At 46.1% G+C, this 19,847-nt stretch overlaps 1 protein-coding gene across 7 annotated transcripts in view; it reads left to right on the top strand.

Annotated features, from left to right (window-relative positions):
* Nucleotides 1-19,847, top strand: part of Cpsf160 (cleavage and polyadenylation specificity factor subunit 1) — a 129,087-nt gene that overhangs the window by 44,703 nt on the left and 64,537 nt on the right. For all 7 annotated transcript variants that reach the window (XR_012886975.1, XM_037427734.2, XM_037427735.2 and 4 more), the window contains 4 exons: nucleotides 11,940-12,076; nucleotides 12,525-12,632; nucleotides 12,713-12,791; nucleotides 12,929-13,035. Coding sequence is in view for 6 of the 7 variants with exons in the window: in XM_037427734.2 (XP_037283631.1) it covers nucleotides 11,940-12,076; nucleotides 12,525-12,632; nucleotides 12,713-12,791; nucleotides 12,929-13,035 (431 nt within the window). In the remaining variant the exon portion in view is untranslated. The remainder of the gene's footprint in view (nucleotides 1-11,939; nucleotides 12,077-12,524; nucleotides 12,633-12,712; nucleotides 12,792-12,928; nucleotides 13,036-19,847) is intronic.

The raw sequence follows: 19,847 nt of genomic DNA, 5'->3' as shown, positions 1-19,847 counted from the left end.
CAGGTATTGTTGCCTGACCGTAGGTTTTCTGAATACGCTAGTTACCAATGCACCATCGTCCATTCGAGTAAGTACATCAAGGAAACTTAATTCAGTGTTAGGGTAGGAGTGTGTAAAATAAACGCTTGGGTGCACTCGGTTTGATGCCTGTATGAATTTGAGCAGCTCATTTTCCGAATGTGTCCAAATCATGAATATATCGCCTAGGTACCGTTTATAGATTAAAGGCTTGATATCACACGATGAAAGAAAATTGGACTCTATATGGTGCATGAAAGATGGCATAGCTCATTTACGTTCGCCTTACTCTGTTCAGTTCCTGTTCCTTTCTAATCCTGCCATGTCCCTCTTGCTTCTTTCTAACGTTTCTTCCTCCTTTTTTTCTTTGGTTTTTTTTTGTTAATATTTTTGTTCTGTCCCCTTCCCTCCTGTCTCGAGAAACTATACGAAGACACGAAAATGTGTAAATATTATTATGCCTTGAAAAAGACGGGGCTCCCATCAAAACGCCGGCTGCATAAACAAGTTATGTGAAAGTGCATCTTCTTTTATACTTCTTTTATTTAACTGTGGCATTTTTTCTGTTCTCTTGTGATAGCCTACGGTAATTACATATATTATGAAGTCTTGGTAGTCTTGGCTGCGACAGCGTTTATTTGAGGAAAGACCTCGCAAAACGAACGGGCAGAGCCAGCACACAGACGATGATGATGACTCAGAGTGGCAATGAGGGCAAAAAGACAAGCGGATGATGGTGATTGTGATTATGCAGGGATGAGGACGATGTAAGTTACAAAAGCCCACACTAATTCCCCCACTTGGAAGCGGACACCCTGGCCGTCGTAAGTCAAAGTGACGGGGAACGTCGCGTGAAAGGTTTCATGCGACAAACGTGGACAATCTCTGTGCTGCGGTAGCGGCGGTCGGTTGGGGCGACGAGTGGTGTCACACGATAATTAACCGGCGAAGTCTGTTCTAAAACAATGTATGGCCCGATGAAGCGTGGCTGGAATTTGTCACACAGACCAGGAGTGCGAATAGGTGTCAAAAGCAGCACCTCGTCACCAGGTTGGAAAAAACACAACGCGGTGGGATTCGTCATAGATGATCTTCCGCTCGTGCTGTCTCGCTTCAGTATTGATGCGAGCCTGATGGCGAGACTGGGCCAGGCGGGAAATGTATTCTTCGCTAGAAGACTGACATGAATTCCCATGGCTGCTAAAGAAGGAGACGTCGAGAAAGGTAGTCGGGGTGCATCCGTACACGAGGTAAAACGGTGAGTAGCAAGTTGTTCGCTGAACGGCGGTGTTGTAAGCGAATGTGAGGAATGGTAAAAGAGTATCCCAGTTTTTGTGCTCGGGCTGGACGTAAACGGCTATCATGTCTGCAAGGGTTCGGTGAAATCTTTCTGTGAGACCATTTGTCTGAGGGTGGTAGCTTGAAGCTGTCGTGTGAGTAGTTCCAGAAGCGCGCAGTACTTCATTTACAACTTGTGACAGGAACACTTTGCCGCGGTCACTAAGCAGTACATGAGGAGCCCCATGACGCAGTATTATTGCGTGAAGAATAAAGTCTGCAACTTCCACAGCTGAGCCTGTAATAACAGAGGAAGTCTCAGCGTAGCGTGTCAGGTGGTCCACGGCAGTCACTATCCATCATTTGCCAGCAGATGTGACGGGGAGAGGCCCGTAAAGGTCAACACCTACAACCTGGAACGGCATTGAAGGGCACGGAAGTGGTTGTAGAGGTCCAGCAGGTGCCGACGTGGGGAGTTTACGACGCTGGCATGGGTAGCAGGAACCGACGTACCGAGCTACACTAGAAGAAAGGCCAGGCCAATAATAACGACATCGAATGCGGTCAAGGGTTTTTTTAAAACCAAGATGACCAGCAGTCAAGTCCTCGTGGAAGGCTTCGAGCACCTGAAGCCGAAGAGAGCGTGGCAGTACAGGAACCCAGTGCTGACCGTCAGGGTGGTAGACGTGGCGGTAGAGAACCCCATTGTCCAGCTTAAAGTGCAGGAGTTGACGACGGAGTCGCGCGTTTGGTGGATGAGAAACTTCCGAAAGGTGGTCCATCATGCGTCTGCAGTATGAATCGGACCGCTGGCGGGAGATAAATGTTGGCTCGTCGTCCGAAAAGGGTTGCGTTATTGATGCGAGCGTATGAACTTTGGTAGATGTGGCGGTTGATTTCTCACTAACGCTCATATGGGTAGTTGGAAGCGGGCAACGAGATAAAGCATCAGCGCCTTGATGTCTTCTGCCTGACTTGTAAGTTCTGTCAAAGTCGTACTCCTGCAAGCGTAGTATCCACCGACCCAAGCGTCCGGACAAGTTCTTCAGTGTAGAAAGCCAGCATAAGGCATGGTGGTCCGTAACGATTGTGATGTGACGGCCGTGGAGATAGGGACGGAACTTGTGGACCGACCAAACCACAGCCAAACACTCTTGCTCAGTTATAGTGTAGTTCTTTTCAGCAGCGGTGAGTACGCGACTGGCATATGCAACAACTTTCTCTAGGGAAGACTTGTTGCGTTGTAGAAGAACGGCTCCTATACCAAGGCCGCTAGCGACGGTATGGAGGATAGTTGGTGCGGCTTCGTCAAAGTGGCAGAGCAGAGGTTCAGACGTGAGTGCCCGCTTCAACAGGTCGAATGCCGTTTGACATTCTTGAGACCACAGAAAGGGGACGTTGGAAGCAAATAGTTGGTGTAATGGAGCAGCAATAGAAGCGAAGTTCTGGATAAACCGGCGAAAATAAGAGGCGAGGCCAAAGAAACTGCGAAGCTCCTTTGGTTTTTCGGGGCGCGGAAAGTGAAGGACTGCAGAAATCTTGTCAGGGTCGGGCCGGATGCCATCTTTGCTAACGACGTGTCCTAAGACCTTGATAGATTTGCGAGCGAAAGAGCATTTCTTCGTGTTTATCTGAAGTCCGGCGCCGGCAAGGCACGTCAAAACTTGATCCAATCGTTCTAGGTGCTCAGGAAACGTTGACGAAAAGATAATAATGTCGTCCAGGTAGCAAAGGCAACTTTTCCATTTCAGGCCGTGCAGCACGGTATCTATCATGCGCTCAAAAGTCGCGGGTGTGTTGCAGAGCCCGAAAGGCTGAATTCATATAGCCCGTCGGGGGTTGCGAATGCAGTTTTCTCCTTATCGTCTTCATGCATGGGGATCTGCCAGTACCCAGAACGCAAGTCGATGCTTGAAAAGAATTCCGCGCCTTGTAGGGAATCAAGGGCGTCGTCAATGCGTGGCATAGGGTACACGTCCTTGCGTGTGATCTTATTGAGCGCCCGGTAGTCCACACAAAACCGCACAGAGCCATCCTTTTTATGGACCAAAACAATAGGAGACGACCAAGGGCTAGATGAGGGACGGATGACTTCCTGTTTAAGCATGTCCGCAACGTTTTTTTTCTATAATTTTTCTTTCAGTTAGAGACACGCGGTAGGGTCGGCGGTGTACAATAGATGTCCCAACAGTTTGAATTCGATGTGCTGTAGTATTAGTGCGGCCCAGCTTAGACGAGCAAATGTCGAAAGAATTTGCATGTTTCTGTAACAATGCGAGCAACTGCTGCCTCTGTGAATATGTCAATTCGCTGCTGATAGTGGTGGTAAAGGCGGAGGAAGAAACATGCTCACCAAGGCAAGGTTCTTTGGATGCGATGGCCTGAAGTGGCGTGACGTGTACAGGCTTGAAGTCAGCAACACGGGCCACAGTAGTGCCCTGTGGCAGTAAGATCTTCTCCGGTGTAGAGTTGACAGCGGTGACAAGTGACGAGCCATTGCAAAAACGAACGACACCGGACGAAAGAACTATATCTTTGCGAACGCAAAGTGGTGACGGTGAGACCAATACATTCCCGTGATAGATGTCGTTGGACGTAATGCTGACAATTTGCTTTTGTAGTGGCGGGAGTTCGATGTCTTTCGCAGCGACCAGACGAAGTGGCTTCTGATTATCGTCGTCAAGCACGTAGTCGGTGTCAGCGAGGTGAACGACGCGTTGTCCACAACAAATCGCCGCGGAAGCAGATGATAGAAAATCCCACCCTAAAATTAGTTGGTGAGAGCAGCGGGACAGGACAGCAAACTGGACATGATGGCGGATGCCGTCGATGAAAACACGCACAGTACAAAACGCGGAAGGGCGAATGACGTTCCTCTGGGCAGCAACTAATGTGGGGCCATCGTAAGGCGTCATTACTTTCCTTAAATCTTCACACAAATCAGCACGTATCACAGACAATGTCGCACCTGTGTCCACCAAAGCATCGACTCGCACTCCTTCCACTTCCACAGAAACCATGTTACACGGGCCTAATGGAGGAATTTCAGTTCTAATTCCGAATGCAGTTTTTCCTCCACAAACTGCATCACTTAGTTTTCCGAATGAATATCAGAGGTGAATGAGGCGGGCCGAAGTGGAGAAGTGGAACGGCGGAAGGGCGAAGGCGAGCGGCGTCTCGTGTTTCGGCTGTTTCGTGGTGCAGTCGATGCAGGAGGAGATGGAGACCGGTGCGGGGGAGACGAATAACGCCGACCTTGATAAGACGCCCCGGTGTACAAATCCCGTTCACGCACATCGTTCCGACGCTCATCTTGCTGGCGCTTTCGGAAGAAACGAGATATGTGGCCGCGATAGCCACAGTAGTAGCATACAGGGCGAGACGAGCGCCACGGTGGGGAATAGAAGGCATTCGGGGCACCTGGAGATAGCGCGGTCAGGTGGGCTGAAGGGCCAGGGGGCACGGAATGGTAGTTCACCGGGGTAGCGGCAGCAACTGACGCGTAGAATGGATGTGGCAATGTCGCGTGGGCATTGCTGGGAGGCACGGCAGCAACTTGAGGGTACGTGGCTATAGGGTGAGAAGCAGGTGGCTGTACGGGCGCAGAGCCAGTCAGGGATGTAGGTTCCTCCCTGATGATGTCACGTAAGGGCATTCCTGAAGGCTGTGTAGGTCGCGGTGTAGGAGGTGTGAAGCCCATGGACCGCAATTCTTCGCGTATAATGTCCCGGATGAGGTCACGCAGATGGCCATCTGACGTGGAGTGGTGGTCGCCGATGTCTGGTTGAAGGCGAACGGAGTCCAGTGCATCAAGGCGCTGGCATGTCCCCACGGCATCAGCGATGGTAGCTGGGTTTTGCACAGCGAGGGCATTAAAGGCAACAGGCCCAATGCCTTTCAATATGTGGATCACTTTGTCCGATTCCGGCATGGATTGATTGACACGCCGGCAGAGTGCGAGGACGTCCTCGATGTATGAAGTATACGATTCACCGGGATGTTGTCGGCGAGTATCGAGTGTCCTCTTCACGACGGCGGATCGAATGTCTGGTGTCCCAAAGACGTGCCGCAGCTGCTGCTGGAAGGTAGCCCAGTCGGGTAAGTCAACGACGTGGTTAAAATACCATGTCTTCGCGACTCCGACCAGATAAAAAGGCACGTAACGCAGTTTGGCAGCCTCGTCCCACCTATTAGCGGCACTTACGCGGTCGTAGTCATCAAGCCAGTCTTCTACGTCTTCTCCCCGAAGACCAGCGAAGAGCGGGGGTTCCCGCTAATGTCCGTGTATGTAAGTAGGAGGGGCAGCTTGCGGCGGTGCGTGGTTGATGACATCAGTGCCGGCAGGCTCGGTCTGGGACATGCTGCCTGACTGTGGGCGCAAGCGGCGGCCTGAACGAAGCTCCAGGGGGTATAGCGGGCTGCGGGAGGTCAGAGGACCGAAAATCCACCTCCACCACGTATGAAGTCTTGGTAGTCTTGGCTGCGACAGCGTTTATTTGAGGAAAGACCTCGCAAAACGAACGGGCAGAGCCAGCACACAGACGATGATGATGACCCTGAGTGGCAATGAGGGCAAAGAGACAAGCGGATGATGGTGATTGTGATTATGCAGGGATAAGGACGATGTAAGTTACAAATGCCCACAATCTATCTATCTATCTATCTATCTATCTATCTATCTATCTATCTATCTATCTATCTATCTATCTATCTATCTATCTATCTATCTATCTATATATATATATATATATATATATATATATATATATATATATATATATATTTGGGCTTTTTTACCAGTGCTCCCAACTTTCCGATCTGCTTTTTTTTTTTTCAGTTGCTTGCCTTGTCCTATTTTTTATCTATATCTTTTCACTATTGTTTTTATCCCACTTTTCCCTACAAGGCACTGCGCCGTGTCTCCCATGAGGCAGACAGAAATTAGGCGCCGTTTTTCTCTTCTCAAGAATCACTCATTCATTGATGCAGAAAGTGTTCCGTGCCGTGACGTGGGCGTATGTTCTCATGGTAGAGATCGTAGAGATAGGGGGAGGGTGGTAGACGCTCGAGCAGTTCCAGTCGGCACGGTGTTCTAGAAACCTTGATTCGGGGTAAGTCCTCGGAAGAAGGCGCTTCACACTCACGGCCCATTGATTGCACGCGCTTGTTGAAAGCATCCAGACCAGTTCTAAGTCTCTTCGTGCGTGAGCCGATGAGCCGGCTCGGGCGGTTCGTAGAACTTAAAGCTGGCAAAATATTAGGGGTGCAAAAATTATATGAGGGTGCAAGTTATACTAGTTAATATGATAGATTACTTGGCTCATGTTTACCAGCTGCTATTTAATGCTGGTGCTAGTACACTTGCCGCAGGGCTTTCATTTCTTTGAGTGATGCCAGTAAAACTTTGTGTTTGCATATCACGATTATAATTTTCAAGCTACTGAAACGACCCACTGACTAAGACTACATGTATTTTGCATTTATTTTGCCAATAGCACTATTGTGTGTACATTAACTTACAATATAGTGTACAATATAGACTCATCTTTAAAACCGTGTACTTAGCTGTATATGGATTTGTCCCTAAAACCGTGCTCTTAGCGGCTTTTTTTTTCTTCTGTGCAATTTTATTAAAGTGCTAGCAATCGCGTTGGTGACAATTGCTAAGCCTTTTCGTGGCTTGAAGTCACGCGCGCTGCGTGCTTTCGAGGCAATTAAACCTCGTTTATGATAAGCTCACACTGTTTCACTCAAGTGCGGTATCGCAGCATGTAGCCGATGATGTCACTAGCTAAATGCGTGCAGCGCATCGCCTACTCGGTTCAATGCTGACATTGCTGTATACCGTTGATGCGAGTTCCTCAGTTCATGACTGCTTCACACCGAAGCGGCACGTGAGGGGCGATTGGCTTGCTCAGTCAAAACGGCGAAGACAAGCATTTTGCCAACAATGTGCACTTCTCCGGAAAGCTTGACGGTCCTGCACAATGATGTGCAGCACGCTTGGGATGTCGCCTAATAAAACAAGCAGCATACGCTTGCTGTCAGTGCATCAACGCTCTCGATGACTGCGGGCTCGCTTTACCGGTCCCTTTAGGTTCCGTTCATTGAGAGTCTACTTGTGGTTATCGCTTCTTGCATTTATGGCTTCCTGCGTTCTGAGGTATTGTTTGGTTCATCGTAGGCAATCAAGGTTGCAGAGAACGCGTTAGATAAAGTTGCCGCGGTTGCTGACCGAAAGATTATGCTGCCTTATACTTTTTTTTCTCTCAGGGACATTCTGCCGTTGAAGAAATGACTGGAAAGTGAGCGACCTTGCTTTAAGCGTCAGCAATTTGCGTGCGGTGCTCACTGATCTCAAATCGGAGCAAAGTGCGCCGATCGCGTGCCCCTCCGGAGCTTTAGGAGGCCTGTTTTAACTTTTTTTCACTTCGTATGCATCTGCCTTTAGCGCGACCGTGCCTGAAATGATGGTTGTTAGAGTAAAAGGCTTAAAAAAAAAAATGTTCGCTATATGTGGACTCTCTTTCAAAGGGTTTCATTGGAAATCGTAAGTGCACCTAAATACGGTCGCTATGACGGATAGATCATTATAAGTGGGTTCAACTGTATAACATATGCCCAAGAAAATTGCAGTCGGAATTTTATCTCGCACAACAATTATGCCTTCTGTTCAAGCAGAAACCACTGGAGTCGGTGGCGCGTAGAGGATTTTGCCTGTAACATCATCTTACGATTTTCAATGGAGGTATAGCAGTTTGGCGTGTAATACTCCATCATATAGTGAAAGGGCTGCCGGTGTTTGGTGTCACATTCGTGCGAGTGAAGTACATCTTAAAGTGCACTAAGTGATTGAAATGATCCAGAGCCCTCGATTATGGTGTCTCTTTGAGCTACTTTGAGACGTTAAAACCAAAAACCAACCTTTGGTTTTGCACTTCACCAAATAATGGACCTGTGATCTTATGTATCATGACAAGCATCGTCTAAGAAGCAGCAGCAAGAATAAAATTGGCCCCGTATCTGCATGTTCGACTGCTAATGTCGTTGAAAAACAATACTCTCCCGTCTGGAGAGAGTGAATAGAATAAAGCATTTCTTTGACGTTTTGCACAAGAAAATCAGTAAATAGGATTCTGGAGACGCTGCGTGAGACGTAAATGCCATCTGTCGGTAATCTCAGAAAACGAAACTTGGAGGCCTTATTTCGTAGATTTCAAAGTAGGTGGCAGCACCGTATCGTCTTAGCTAAGCATCGGAAACTCTCCTTTTTCTGCATGGCGTTGCATTGTCAGCGCAGTTGATAAACGCTACAGTTCTCAGCATTACTTATGTATGCCTTTTCTAGTATAAAGAAACATGCCACAGAATATTGGCTGTTGACATTGTGCCTCAGATATGCGCAATATTTGCTTTTAAATCGACGAATCGACAATTGCACTCGTTCGAACCCAGAAACCTGGGCAATGTTGGTAAGCGCTGTGGAGGTGGTCATACTTGAGCCGTTTTGCTTGACAAAGAGACAAATGGACAGATGGATAGGCAGACTGAAATGTTAGCATTGAAATATCCCAAGAAAGGCTGTTGCCTTTAATAACGCTTGGATGGCCGGAACCTGCAAGGCATTGGCATTGCTTGCAAAAGGTTGGCTTCTCCGCGGCACGGAGGAGCCACATTTAATCATGTGAAACTGCCTGATGAATAGTTACTGTGGGTCCCCTGGAGGCGTAGCAAGCTGTACCTAGAAACAGTGGCACAACTCTAGTTGCTAAAGGAGCCATGTACAGTTACTCTATTAGAGGGTGAACCTTCCAGAAACGCACCAAGACAGGGTGACGGAGAGGCACAGTGGAGTGTAAAATAGCATATCAGTGTCAGTGTTCAGGAGATGGCGAACATTTCTTATTCTCCTGATGAAGGAGGTGTCCGACGTGAATGTCAGCCAAAGTTGATGATAGAACAGACATGTCGTCGCAGAGCCAACTGCAGTGTTCGTGCATGAGAGGCTGAAGCCAAGTGCCAAACACTGGAAAAAATATTGATGTACGATATAGCTTTACGAAGGGTGACCATAAACTTCTGTTCAACAGTATTCGGGAAGTGGAGCTGACTGGATTTTTTTCAGTGCAGTCCAAAAAATTCTGCTGTTACTGTCCTCTCTTGTTTTTTTAAAGGGACACTAAGGAGAAACTATGACTTCATTTAGATTGATAAAATGCTAATGCCATATGATGAGCTATCATAAGTTCATTAGTAGCGGAGAAAATCGAGGTTGAATTTTCATTTTTAAATTTTGCGCCGAAATTTTCATGCGGGGTGTCAGAAATTTTAAAATGTATTTGTCATATTTTTGCTACATTTGCTCGATGAAATTTTCTGAAACTTCGTATGCTTGGGGTCTATGACACGCACAGATGACAATGTTTTTCATTTTTATTAATTAGAAGCTACAAAGGACTCGGTAGACTCCTTCAAAATCTATTACATCACGTGTTTGGTGCGGGAATCTCATTGTGGCGTCTCCTCCAGCGTTTCCTTTTTGCACGTTTTCTTGCTCACCAAGCATCGTGTTGTGGTAAGAGTGGTGTTTTCGGGATTGTGAAATTGTAGTTTACTAATACGCGAAGAATAGTTTTGCTGTTTAATAGTGCAGCTGCTCTTTGTTTACTCTTTGCTTTGAACCATCATAACGCTCAGCAGAGCTCAGTAATGTGGTGATAGCGAGGTAAGTAGAGTTAGCTGCTGGTAAGGAGAAAGGCACACTAGTCATGTGGCCTTGCCGTGTGGTGATAATGGCATGATAGGCTTACACAGAGGGGCTGGAGGTTAGAAGAGTCATTTTACACATGCTCAGATGGGGAGAGGGTGTACATGTGACAATCTGCCGAACTTCCTTGCTTAGGTGGGCATGTCGTACACAGCAGCAGCGTGTATGACATTGAAAATGGGGCATGTTTGCAATGCAACGCTTACGTAGAGTTCCAGTGCAGCCATGAATGAGCCTATTGTCACACCATAGCTTAAGATGCAATTGTGAAATTAAGAACGATATAAAAATACCCAGCAAACACTTGGCGAACATTGAATTACAGTAGATTTATTAAAAAAAAAACCTGAAGGGACCGGGAAGTATTTTTCTATTTAACAATGTTTACTACCGAGTGTCCCGTATTTGCAACATACTGTAGAATTTCGAGCAAGCAAATTGCAAAATGTGTACCGTCTTTACTGCCGGCTGTCGAGTACTCAAACAGAAGGTATCTTTCAGCATGAAAAAGCTAGCGCTGTCTCGTCTAAGGTACTGTATGCTAGAACCAATTGTTTTGTAGCTGATGGCAGAAAGTACAAAGCACATGCAACAGCTTTCACTTCTCTGATCTTTCTCGTGTGGGTGATGCAAGTTCTATTTTCAATAATTTTGTTTATTTGGTGTCTATGCACCCAACAGGTGACACACGGCATGGTAAGTAGTTCAGAAGTAGGGTTTCTTTTTTTTGCAAGGTCCTTGCTTCCATGACATATAAATGTTAGCATTAAAGTGGTATTTCAGATAATTTAACTGCAGTAATTGATTAAAGCTTCCTATCAAAACTACAAAATAAAAAATTCCTATTTTGTTCTGCATTTTTATAATCCAGGTATTAGAGGTTTAGCTGTAGTTTCATTTACTGAAAGATGAGCAAGGGTGCAGAATACAATTATAAAACCAATAATATCAGAGGCGATTCTTTCATTTAAGCAGCAGTAACTTTGAACAGATATTCTATTTGCCGAGAGTCTAGTGTACTTATAAAAACTTGCAAAAAAAGAGAAAACAGAGTCAATAGCCTGGCGAAGTGGGGTGTCAGCTTACTGTTTGAAGGGTTTTCACACAGTAAAGCTAGGTGCTGGTTTTTTGTCGTCCTAATTTCACTGCGTTTTTCTTCCTTGCTTGCCCTCCCTCTTGGCTTATGATGTGTAGATATTATTGCAAAGCAGCATAGGTCATGGTTTTCGATGAAAGCTGTACAAGTATGCATTTCCTTTTTGAAACAAGAAAAAGCTTGCAAATTTCTTATGATACACTTAATGCAATGATGTCTTTTTTATGAGTGAGTGAGTGAGTGAAACAACTTTATTTGGTCCACAATAGACGCGAGTAAACTCAGCGTCACCTGGCTAGGCCCACTCGGGGACCATTAGGTTAAACCTGACGGTCCTCGCGCGGGCCCTCTGGACGGCCAGGATTTGAGAGGTCTGGTCCTGGGCCTTGATGAGTCGCTTCATTTCCTCTTGGGTGAAAGGGGGACCGGCAGAGGCGCAGCCCCACAGTACATGTTCGAAGTCCGCATTTTGCATTATGGTTTTCTGCATGGCATGTTAATCTAACATCTCAAATGCTATCGTTAAATTTTAATGTCATGGATCAGCACAGCATGCATGATTTAGTCGCATTTACCATTATCCTTAATTTCTGCTGGGGAGGCATTTGCAGATAATTTTCCAGAAACAGCTAAAAAGAAAAGTGAAACTATTTTTCTTGACTCTTTCATGTTTTTACATGCAACCGAAGACATGCTATGTTGAGGTGGCTACTGCTGTACGTTGTTTCTGGTATTAAGTGTTTCACTCTGTATTTTCTGTATTTCATTCTTATTTGACAGAAAGCAAAAATTTTGAGTGTATGTGTGTACAAGGACATGAGTGGTCTTTTTACCACTCGAAACGAAGAACAGGATGAGCCAGCTAAGCCACAGAAACCACTGCCACCTCCAAAGGAGTCCGTTGACATGTCATCAAAGTAAGGCTAAGCTATTGTTAAGATTCTCATTGTGACAAATTCCCCGCCGCGGTGGTCTAGTGGCTAAGGCACTCTGCTGCTGACCCGCAGGTCGCGGTTTCGAATCTTGGCTGCGGCGGCTGTATTTCTGATGGAGACGGAAATGTTGTAGACCCGTGTGCTCAGATTTGAGTGCATGTTAAAGAACCCTAGGTGGTCGAAATTTCCGGAGCCCTCCACTACGGCGTCTCTCATAATCATATCGTGGTTTTGGGATGTTAAACCCTATATATCAATCAATCAATCAATCAATCGTTGTGACGAATGTTTACGAACATAAAGCTGAGGTTAAAGGACAAAAATTTTTGCTTGCGCCTTTGGTCTTCTGTTGTGAAATTTTTTCATCAAATGTCTGATATGGTTGTTTTGATGCAAGTCTCTCTCTCTTCTTCTGTTTGATGTTCTGTAGCGGTGTTCTTGATGATGATGATGAAGATGAACTGCTTTATGGTGAATCTGAGGAAAATCCTATTCAAAAGGAACCAGTTCGCATGACGTCTAAGGAAGCTCCCTCTGAGTAAGTCCATATTCAGTGTTTATTTCTTTCCTTTTTTAATAATTTTTGTATTTGGACATAAATTTTTTTTTATGTTGCAGTGCTAAATCCATGTTTGAAATCAAGGAAGTGGCACCAACCTATTGGTTGTTTGTAGCGAGGGAAAATGGTGTTCTAGAGGTAAGCTTCTCTTTGTACTTCACCTCATTGACAAAGCCCCTATTTCTGATATGTTTTTTTGAGAGGAGTGATCTAGGTCACTTGGTGCTTCATTTACACAAAATTATGTTATGTATGCATGTTTTACTTTCTTTTAGATATACTCGCTTCCTGAGTACAAGCTGTGCTTTCTTGTGAAAAATTTTCCAATGGGACAGAAGGTGCTTGTGGATTCCGTTCAGATGACTGCTCCATCTGGGACAAAGTATAGTCTTTTGTATTCTGTCACATAGTTATTATAGCAGCTGTTACTGGCAACTTTTGTACAATTAAGAATTGGCAATTTCTTAGTTGTCCTAATGCATGCTGTGTGAATGCACATTATTTGTAAGCCACATAGGTTCTCACTAGCCAGGGAATGCCAAAGGCAGTCATTTATATGTATATATTTATTATTCAAAATTATTTATGAACGAGTTAAAGGTGCTGACAGCTTGCTTTTTTAAAATTATTTAAGCTGTCAATTTCTACATTGAATATGCTCTTCAATTTTTTATTTTGTTGGTAATTTTGTTAACTGGTAATACAGTTAACTGGTAATTGTTGTTGGTAATAAAGTTAATTTGTGTAGCAGTTTATGATTCAAGATGAAATAAAAGAATATATATATATATATATATATATATATATATATATATATATATATATATATATATATATATATATATATATATATATATATATATATATATATATATATATATATATATATATAAGGGAAAGAAGTGTATACCTAAGGGCTCGTTTTTCCGTGTTTTTAACACAATAATAATGAGATATAACAGACAGTAATGCCAAGGAATGTACAGGGGAAGTTATTAACATTAATGGAATGTAAATAAGTAATATATATATATATATATATATATATATATATATATATATATATATATATATATATATATATATATATATATATATAAGGGAGAGAAGTGTATACCTAAGGGCTCGTATTCCCGTGGTTTAATACAATATTAATGAGATATAACAGACAGTAATGCCAAGGAATGTACAGGGGAAGTTATTAGAACCACAGCTCACAGCTGGTAATTTTTTCATGCACTTTTCTTTCTTCTTTCTTCTTATTTACATTCCATTGGTTCTAATAACTTCTCCTGTACATTCCTTGGCATTACTGTCTGTTATATCTCATATATATATATATATATATATATATATATATATATATATATATATATATATATATATATATATATTATGAGACCATCCAGTACGGCAGTAACCGGGTTATATCTTTAATCCAGGTGCACGAGCCAAAGAGACCCAGCCCGCGTGACATACGATGATGATCACTACAATGGTTTTTGTGATACAGATGAAGATGAAGTACATAGTCAGCGCTCACACTATTTTTCCTCTTTCGCGAAAGAGGGCAGCTTCTTAGAAAGGGTTGGAACGCCGAATATCTGGTTTGAGTCGAGAGACGTGGACGATCTCGGTGTGGTGGTGATGAAGATCAGGAGACGCATTGACAGGAGCGACGCGATAGTTGACTTCGGATGTTCGTTCCAGAATGGTGTATGGACCAAGATATTGTTGAAGGAATTTTTCGCAGAGCCCAGGTGCACGAACATGTGTCCACAAAAGGACTTCATCGCCTGGGCGGAACAGAACAACTCGACGCTTTGCATCAATGTCGATTTTTCTCTTCTCCGGAATGGTAGCAGTGTTGGCGCGGGCGATTTCACGGCAGCGGGCAAGGCGAGCGGTGAACTCTTCCGGGAGTGATGAAGATGGAACGAAGATGTGGACAAAAAGGTGGTGTCCGGAAGAAAAGTCGCTACACAGCCATAAACGAGAAAAAGGGGCTGTAATTCGTCGTACGCTGTATGGCAGTATTATATGCGAACGTGACGAAAGGAAGTATAGTGTCCCAGTTTTTGTGATCCGGTTGAACGTACATGGAGATCATGTCGGACAAAATTCGGTGAAAACGCTCAGTCAGACCATTAGTTTCTGGGTGATACGCTGATGTGGTCTTGTGGATAGTGTTAGAGGCATGGAGGACTTCAGCAAGGACGTGTGAAAAAAAATGTCTTGCCACGGTCACTAAGAAGCACACGCGGTGCGCCATGTCGTAAAATAATGGCGCGAAGAAAAAAATCGGCGACTTCAGAGGTAGCACCAGATGGAAGAGCTGCCGTCTCCGCGTAGCGAGTAAGGTGGTGCACGGCAGTAACAATCCAACGATGACCGGCTGGTGTAAGCGGAAGAGGTCCGTATAAGTCTATGCCCACAAATTCAAAGGGAGTGGACGGGCATGGCGGCGGTTGCAATGGTCAAGCGGGAAGACACGTGGTACGTTTGCGGTGCTGGCATGACGCACAGGAAGCGACGTACTTGGTGACAGATCTGGAGAGGCCAGGCCAAAAGCAGCAAGTCTTGAGGCGGTCATAAGTCTTGTGGAATCCTAAGTGGCCAGCTGTCGCGTCGTCATGAAACGCCTGTAAGACTTCGAGACGAAGTGAGCGAGAAATGACGGGAACCCATTGGTTACCGAGAGGATGGTGAATTGGCCGACATAATGTTCCATCTTGAAGCTTGAAACGGGCAAGTTGTCGTCTTAGGCGGCTGTTTGGAGCATGCGATAAGCCAGTAAGCCGATCGATGATTGTGCGGCAGTGGGTATCGGCATGTTGGAGCGAGGACGAAAGAAGGTCCGCCGAAAGAAGATCTGTGGACTAAAGAAGGTCCGTCGAGGCAATGAACTCTTTCGAACTAGCAGCTGTCTGCTTGTTCACTTTAGTGGGTGGTGACGAACAGATGAAAGGTGACTCTTTGGTGCTTTGCGAGAGCGGGCAACGTGACAAAGCATCGGCATCTTGGTGCTGTCGACCCGACCTATATGTGACGCTGTAGTCATACTCTTGCAATCGTAGTACCCAACGGCCAAGACGTCCCGACAAATTTTTGAGAGACGATAACCAACACAGAGCATGATGGTCAGTCACTATTGTGAAATGCCGGCCGTATAAATAAGGGCGAAACTTTTGTACGGACCACACGATGGCGAGACATTCTTGCTCAGTAATGCTGTAATTTCGCTTAGCAGGTGAAAGAGTACGGCTCGCGTAGGCCACGACTTGTTCTTCGAAAGCGTGGTTCCGCTGAAGAAGGACAGCACCGATGCCAAGTCCACTTACGTCAGTGTGTAGCAGAGTAGGTGCTGCAGGGTCTAAATGGCGAAGCACTGGCCGTGATGTGAGGCATCGTTTGAGGGTGTGAAAAGTGGCTTCGCAGTCATCCGACCAGACAAAAGGTGCGCTCGTGGTCAGAAGTTTGTTCAGAGGAGCCGCAATAGTAGCGAAATCACGCACAAAGCGGCAGAAATACGACGCCAAGCCAAGAAAGCTGCAGGGGTCTTTGGGTGTGGTTGGTGTAGGAAAGTGCAGTACCGTGGCAACCTTGTCGGGATCGGGCTGAACGCCATGTTTACTGACGTGACCTAACACCTTGATGCTGTGAGTGGCAAACCGACACTTCTTAGTGTTGAGCTGGAGACTGGCCTTAGCTAAACACTTGAGGACTTCATCTAGCCATTCCAGGTGCTGTGAGAAGCTGGACGAAATGATGACAATGTCGTCGAGGTAGCAAAGGCACGTCTTCCATTTTAATTCCCGCGGTACCGTGTCTATCATTCTTTCTAATGTAGCTGGGGCGTTGCATAGGCCAAAAGGCGTCACATTGAATTCAAAGAGCCCATCTGGCGTAGCAAACGCAGTCTTCTCTTTATCAGACTCGTGCATCGGAATCTGCCAATTACCAGAGCGCAAGTCGAGACTTGAAAAGTACTCAGCACCTTGTAAAGTATCAAGAGCGCGGTCAATGTGAGGCATTGGGTAGACGTCCTTACGAGTAATTTGTTGAGTGATCTATAATCAATGCAAAACTGTACCGAGCCATCCTTTTCTTTTTTGACTAGTACGACAGGAGAAGACCATGCGCTTGTCGAAGGCCTGATGACGTTGCGCGCGAGCATGTCGTTGACTTGTTCTTCTGTAAGCTTGCATTCAGAAGCTGACACACGGTAAGGGCGGCGGCGAATGACACGGGATCCGTCGGTGTCGTTACGATGAGCGGCCACTGTTGTTTGACCCAGACCTTCGGAACAAACGTCAAAGCAAGTTTTGTGCTTCATTAATAACGCTAGTAAGGCATAAGTTTGCGTTATGTTGAGATGTTCACACAAAGTGGCCTTGAGAGCGGGAGATGGATCTTCAGCTGGCATACACTTTGAGAATGACGAAGCAGATGAACCAGTGACGACACAAACCGGGGCTTCTTAGGTAATGCTGGCAACAGTGGTCCCCTCTGGCAGAAATAGTTGTTCTGGTGTCGTGTTGCAGGTGGTGATGCTTGCATGACCACGTGAAAACCGTACTAAACAAGATGCGATGGTGATCCCTCGAAAAATACAGCGCTGGCAAAGAACAACCACAGCGTCACCATCTAGAATGTTTCGTGACTTGATCGTAAGGACACGTTCTTGTCCGGGAGGCAGGAGGAAATCCGCAGCTAGGACAAGGTTGGGCGACGAAAGGTCGGCAGCAGAAGAAAGCTCAGTGTCCGTAATACGAATGAGGGCCGACCACATGAAATTACAGCAGACGCAGCTGACGAAGTCCCAGCCTAAGATCATCTTATGAGCGCACGAAGACAGGACAGCCAGTTGTACGTGATGACGGATTCCATTGATAAGAACACGAGCAGTACACGATCCGGTCGGGCAAATCGGACTCTCATTAGCGCCGCATAACATGGGACTGGAATAAGGAGTTTGCAATTTACGAAAGCGAAAACACAATTCAGGATCAATTACCGAAATGGCGGCTCCAGTGTCTATAAGGGCATCAACAAAAACACCTTCCACATAAACAGGCAGTAAGTTAGCTGGGCGAGACGGAGGAGTTATAACGTTTTGGGCGAGACGGAGGAGTTATAACGTTATAACAACAAGCACTTCCCGTCTAGAAACTGCACCTTCTAGTTTTCCGAGTCCAGATAGATTGGCGCGGGACGCAGGGGTGATGACGTACGCCGAAACGGTGATGGAGAACGGCGGCGAGATGAACGAGAAGGATGAGGTCCAGCTTGAGACCGTGGAGGGGAGGGTGATCAACGAGGTGTGGACGTATACGGTGCGGGATCGTATTCATCGGGTCTCGGGGCAAAGTCTCTTTCGTAAGCTGGATAGCCATGACGTTCATCCTGCTGACGACGGCGGCAGTAACGGAATATATGACCCCATATGCCACAGTAGAAGCAGACGGGGCACGGAGGACGCCATGTAGAATAGTGGGGTGGCCTTGGCACTTGTGTTGCCATCGCAGCCAAATGGTCACATCCGATGTCTGCAGGCACGGTTGGAACTGGTGCCGGGGCCCGTGATGCAACTTCTGCGTACGAAGGCGCCGGAAAGCGCACAGGAGACGGGGCACGTGCAGCGCTTGTGATTGATGCCAGTTCGTCCTTGATTATCTCACGCAGGTTGGGAGGAGGTGGGCGGACAGACGCAATGGTTGGGTTGCCTGGAATAAGGCCGTGGAGTTCCTCTCTGACAATTGTGCGGATAAGGGCTCGCAATTCATGCTGTACAATAAAGCGAGCGTCGCAGGAGGCGTGTGGAAGGCGCATGGAATAAAGCGTGTCCAGGCGTTGGCATATGGTGGGGACGTCCCGGACGGTAGTTGGGGTCTGGATATCGAGCGCATTGAAGGCCACAGAGTTGATACCTTTCAGTGGGTGTCGGATGCGCTCCGCCTCCGTCATGTCGTTTTGTGCTCGGCAACAGAGAGCCAGAACATCTTCAATGTAGGACGTATATGATTCATCGTCCCCCTGGATGCGGGTTTCGAGCTTCTGTTTCGCTACCGCAGAACATTCTGCTGATGTGCCACATACCTAACGGAGATGCCCCGTGAAGGCCGACCGATTGGAGGAGTCGCTCTTGTGGTTGTAATACCAGGTTTTAGCGACGCCATCAAGGTAAAAAGGAACGTAGCACAGTTTGTGCGCCTCGTCCCAATAAAACACATGCTGGTTCGATCATAACTGTCCAGCCATTCTTCGACGTCTTCGCCGCGAAGGCCGGAAAATACCGGAGGGTCTTGATGAGAGGTACTCACGGTGTAGTGAAACCTAAGTGGCTGAGAAGGAGCGGTTGCAGCAGCGAACGCGTTGGGTTCTGCCATCGCTGTTGCTTGAGGGCACAACCGTCGACCAGACCAGAGCTCCAGGGGTGACGGGTAGAGCAAGAGGACGTGGGAACCAAAGCACGCTCCACCACTTATGAGACCACGTCTAGTACGGCAGTAACCAGGTTATATCTTTAATCCCGCTGCACGAGCCAAAGAGACCCAGCCCGCGTGACATACGATGATGATCACTACAATGGTTTTTGTCATACAGATGAAGATGATGTACATAGTGAGCGCTCACAATATATATATTGCTGAACAGAGGACAAATAAATGGGTACTCTACATCACATGTGCAGTGTAGTCTTAGCCTTTGCACCGTTTTTCTTTCTTTTTTGCTCCTTCCGGATTTTCTCAGTAATGTTTTGGGGTGACAGAACGGTAAAGAGCATTGCAAAAAAAAAAAAAAGGATAGATGAACTTTGCGTATGCTTATTAAATGTGCATAACATGCATTAAAGCATGAAGTGACATGCATCAAGTGTTCCTGCATTCAGTCAAGTCAAACAGCCTGAGGAAGACAGCAAAGATTAAACAGCAGGTGATAGTGCAAATTGGATATGAAAAGTCAGGAAATTCAACAAGGCATTGCATAATAACTGTTGCTTAGTCTTTCCTATCTGATGTTTGCATGTGATGTCATACTGAAAGTGGTTATCCATACAACTTTAAGACACTATGGTTGAAAGTTGCCCTGCCCCGGTGGTCTAGTGGCTAAGGTACTCGGCTGCTGTCCCGCAGGTCGTAGGATCGAATCCCGGCTGCGGCGGCTGTATTTTTGACTGAGGCAAAAATGCTG

Source organism: Rhipicephalus microplus, chromosome X (assembly GCF_043290135.1).
Source record: "Rhipicephalus microplus isolate Deutch F79 chromosome X, USDA_Rmic, whole genome shotgun sequence".
NCBI lineage: Eukaryota > Metazoa > Arthropoda > Arachnida > Ixodida > Ixodidae > Rhipicephalus > Rhipicephalus microplus.
Note: the sequence above shows the minus strand (reverse complement) of the source record. Positions and strands in the feature narration are given on the sequence as shown.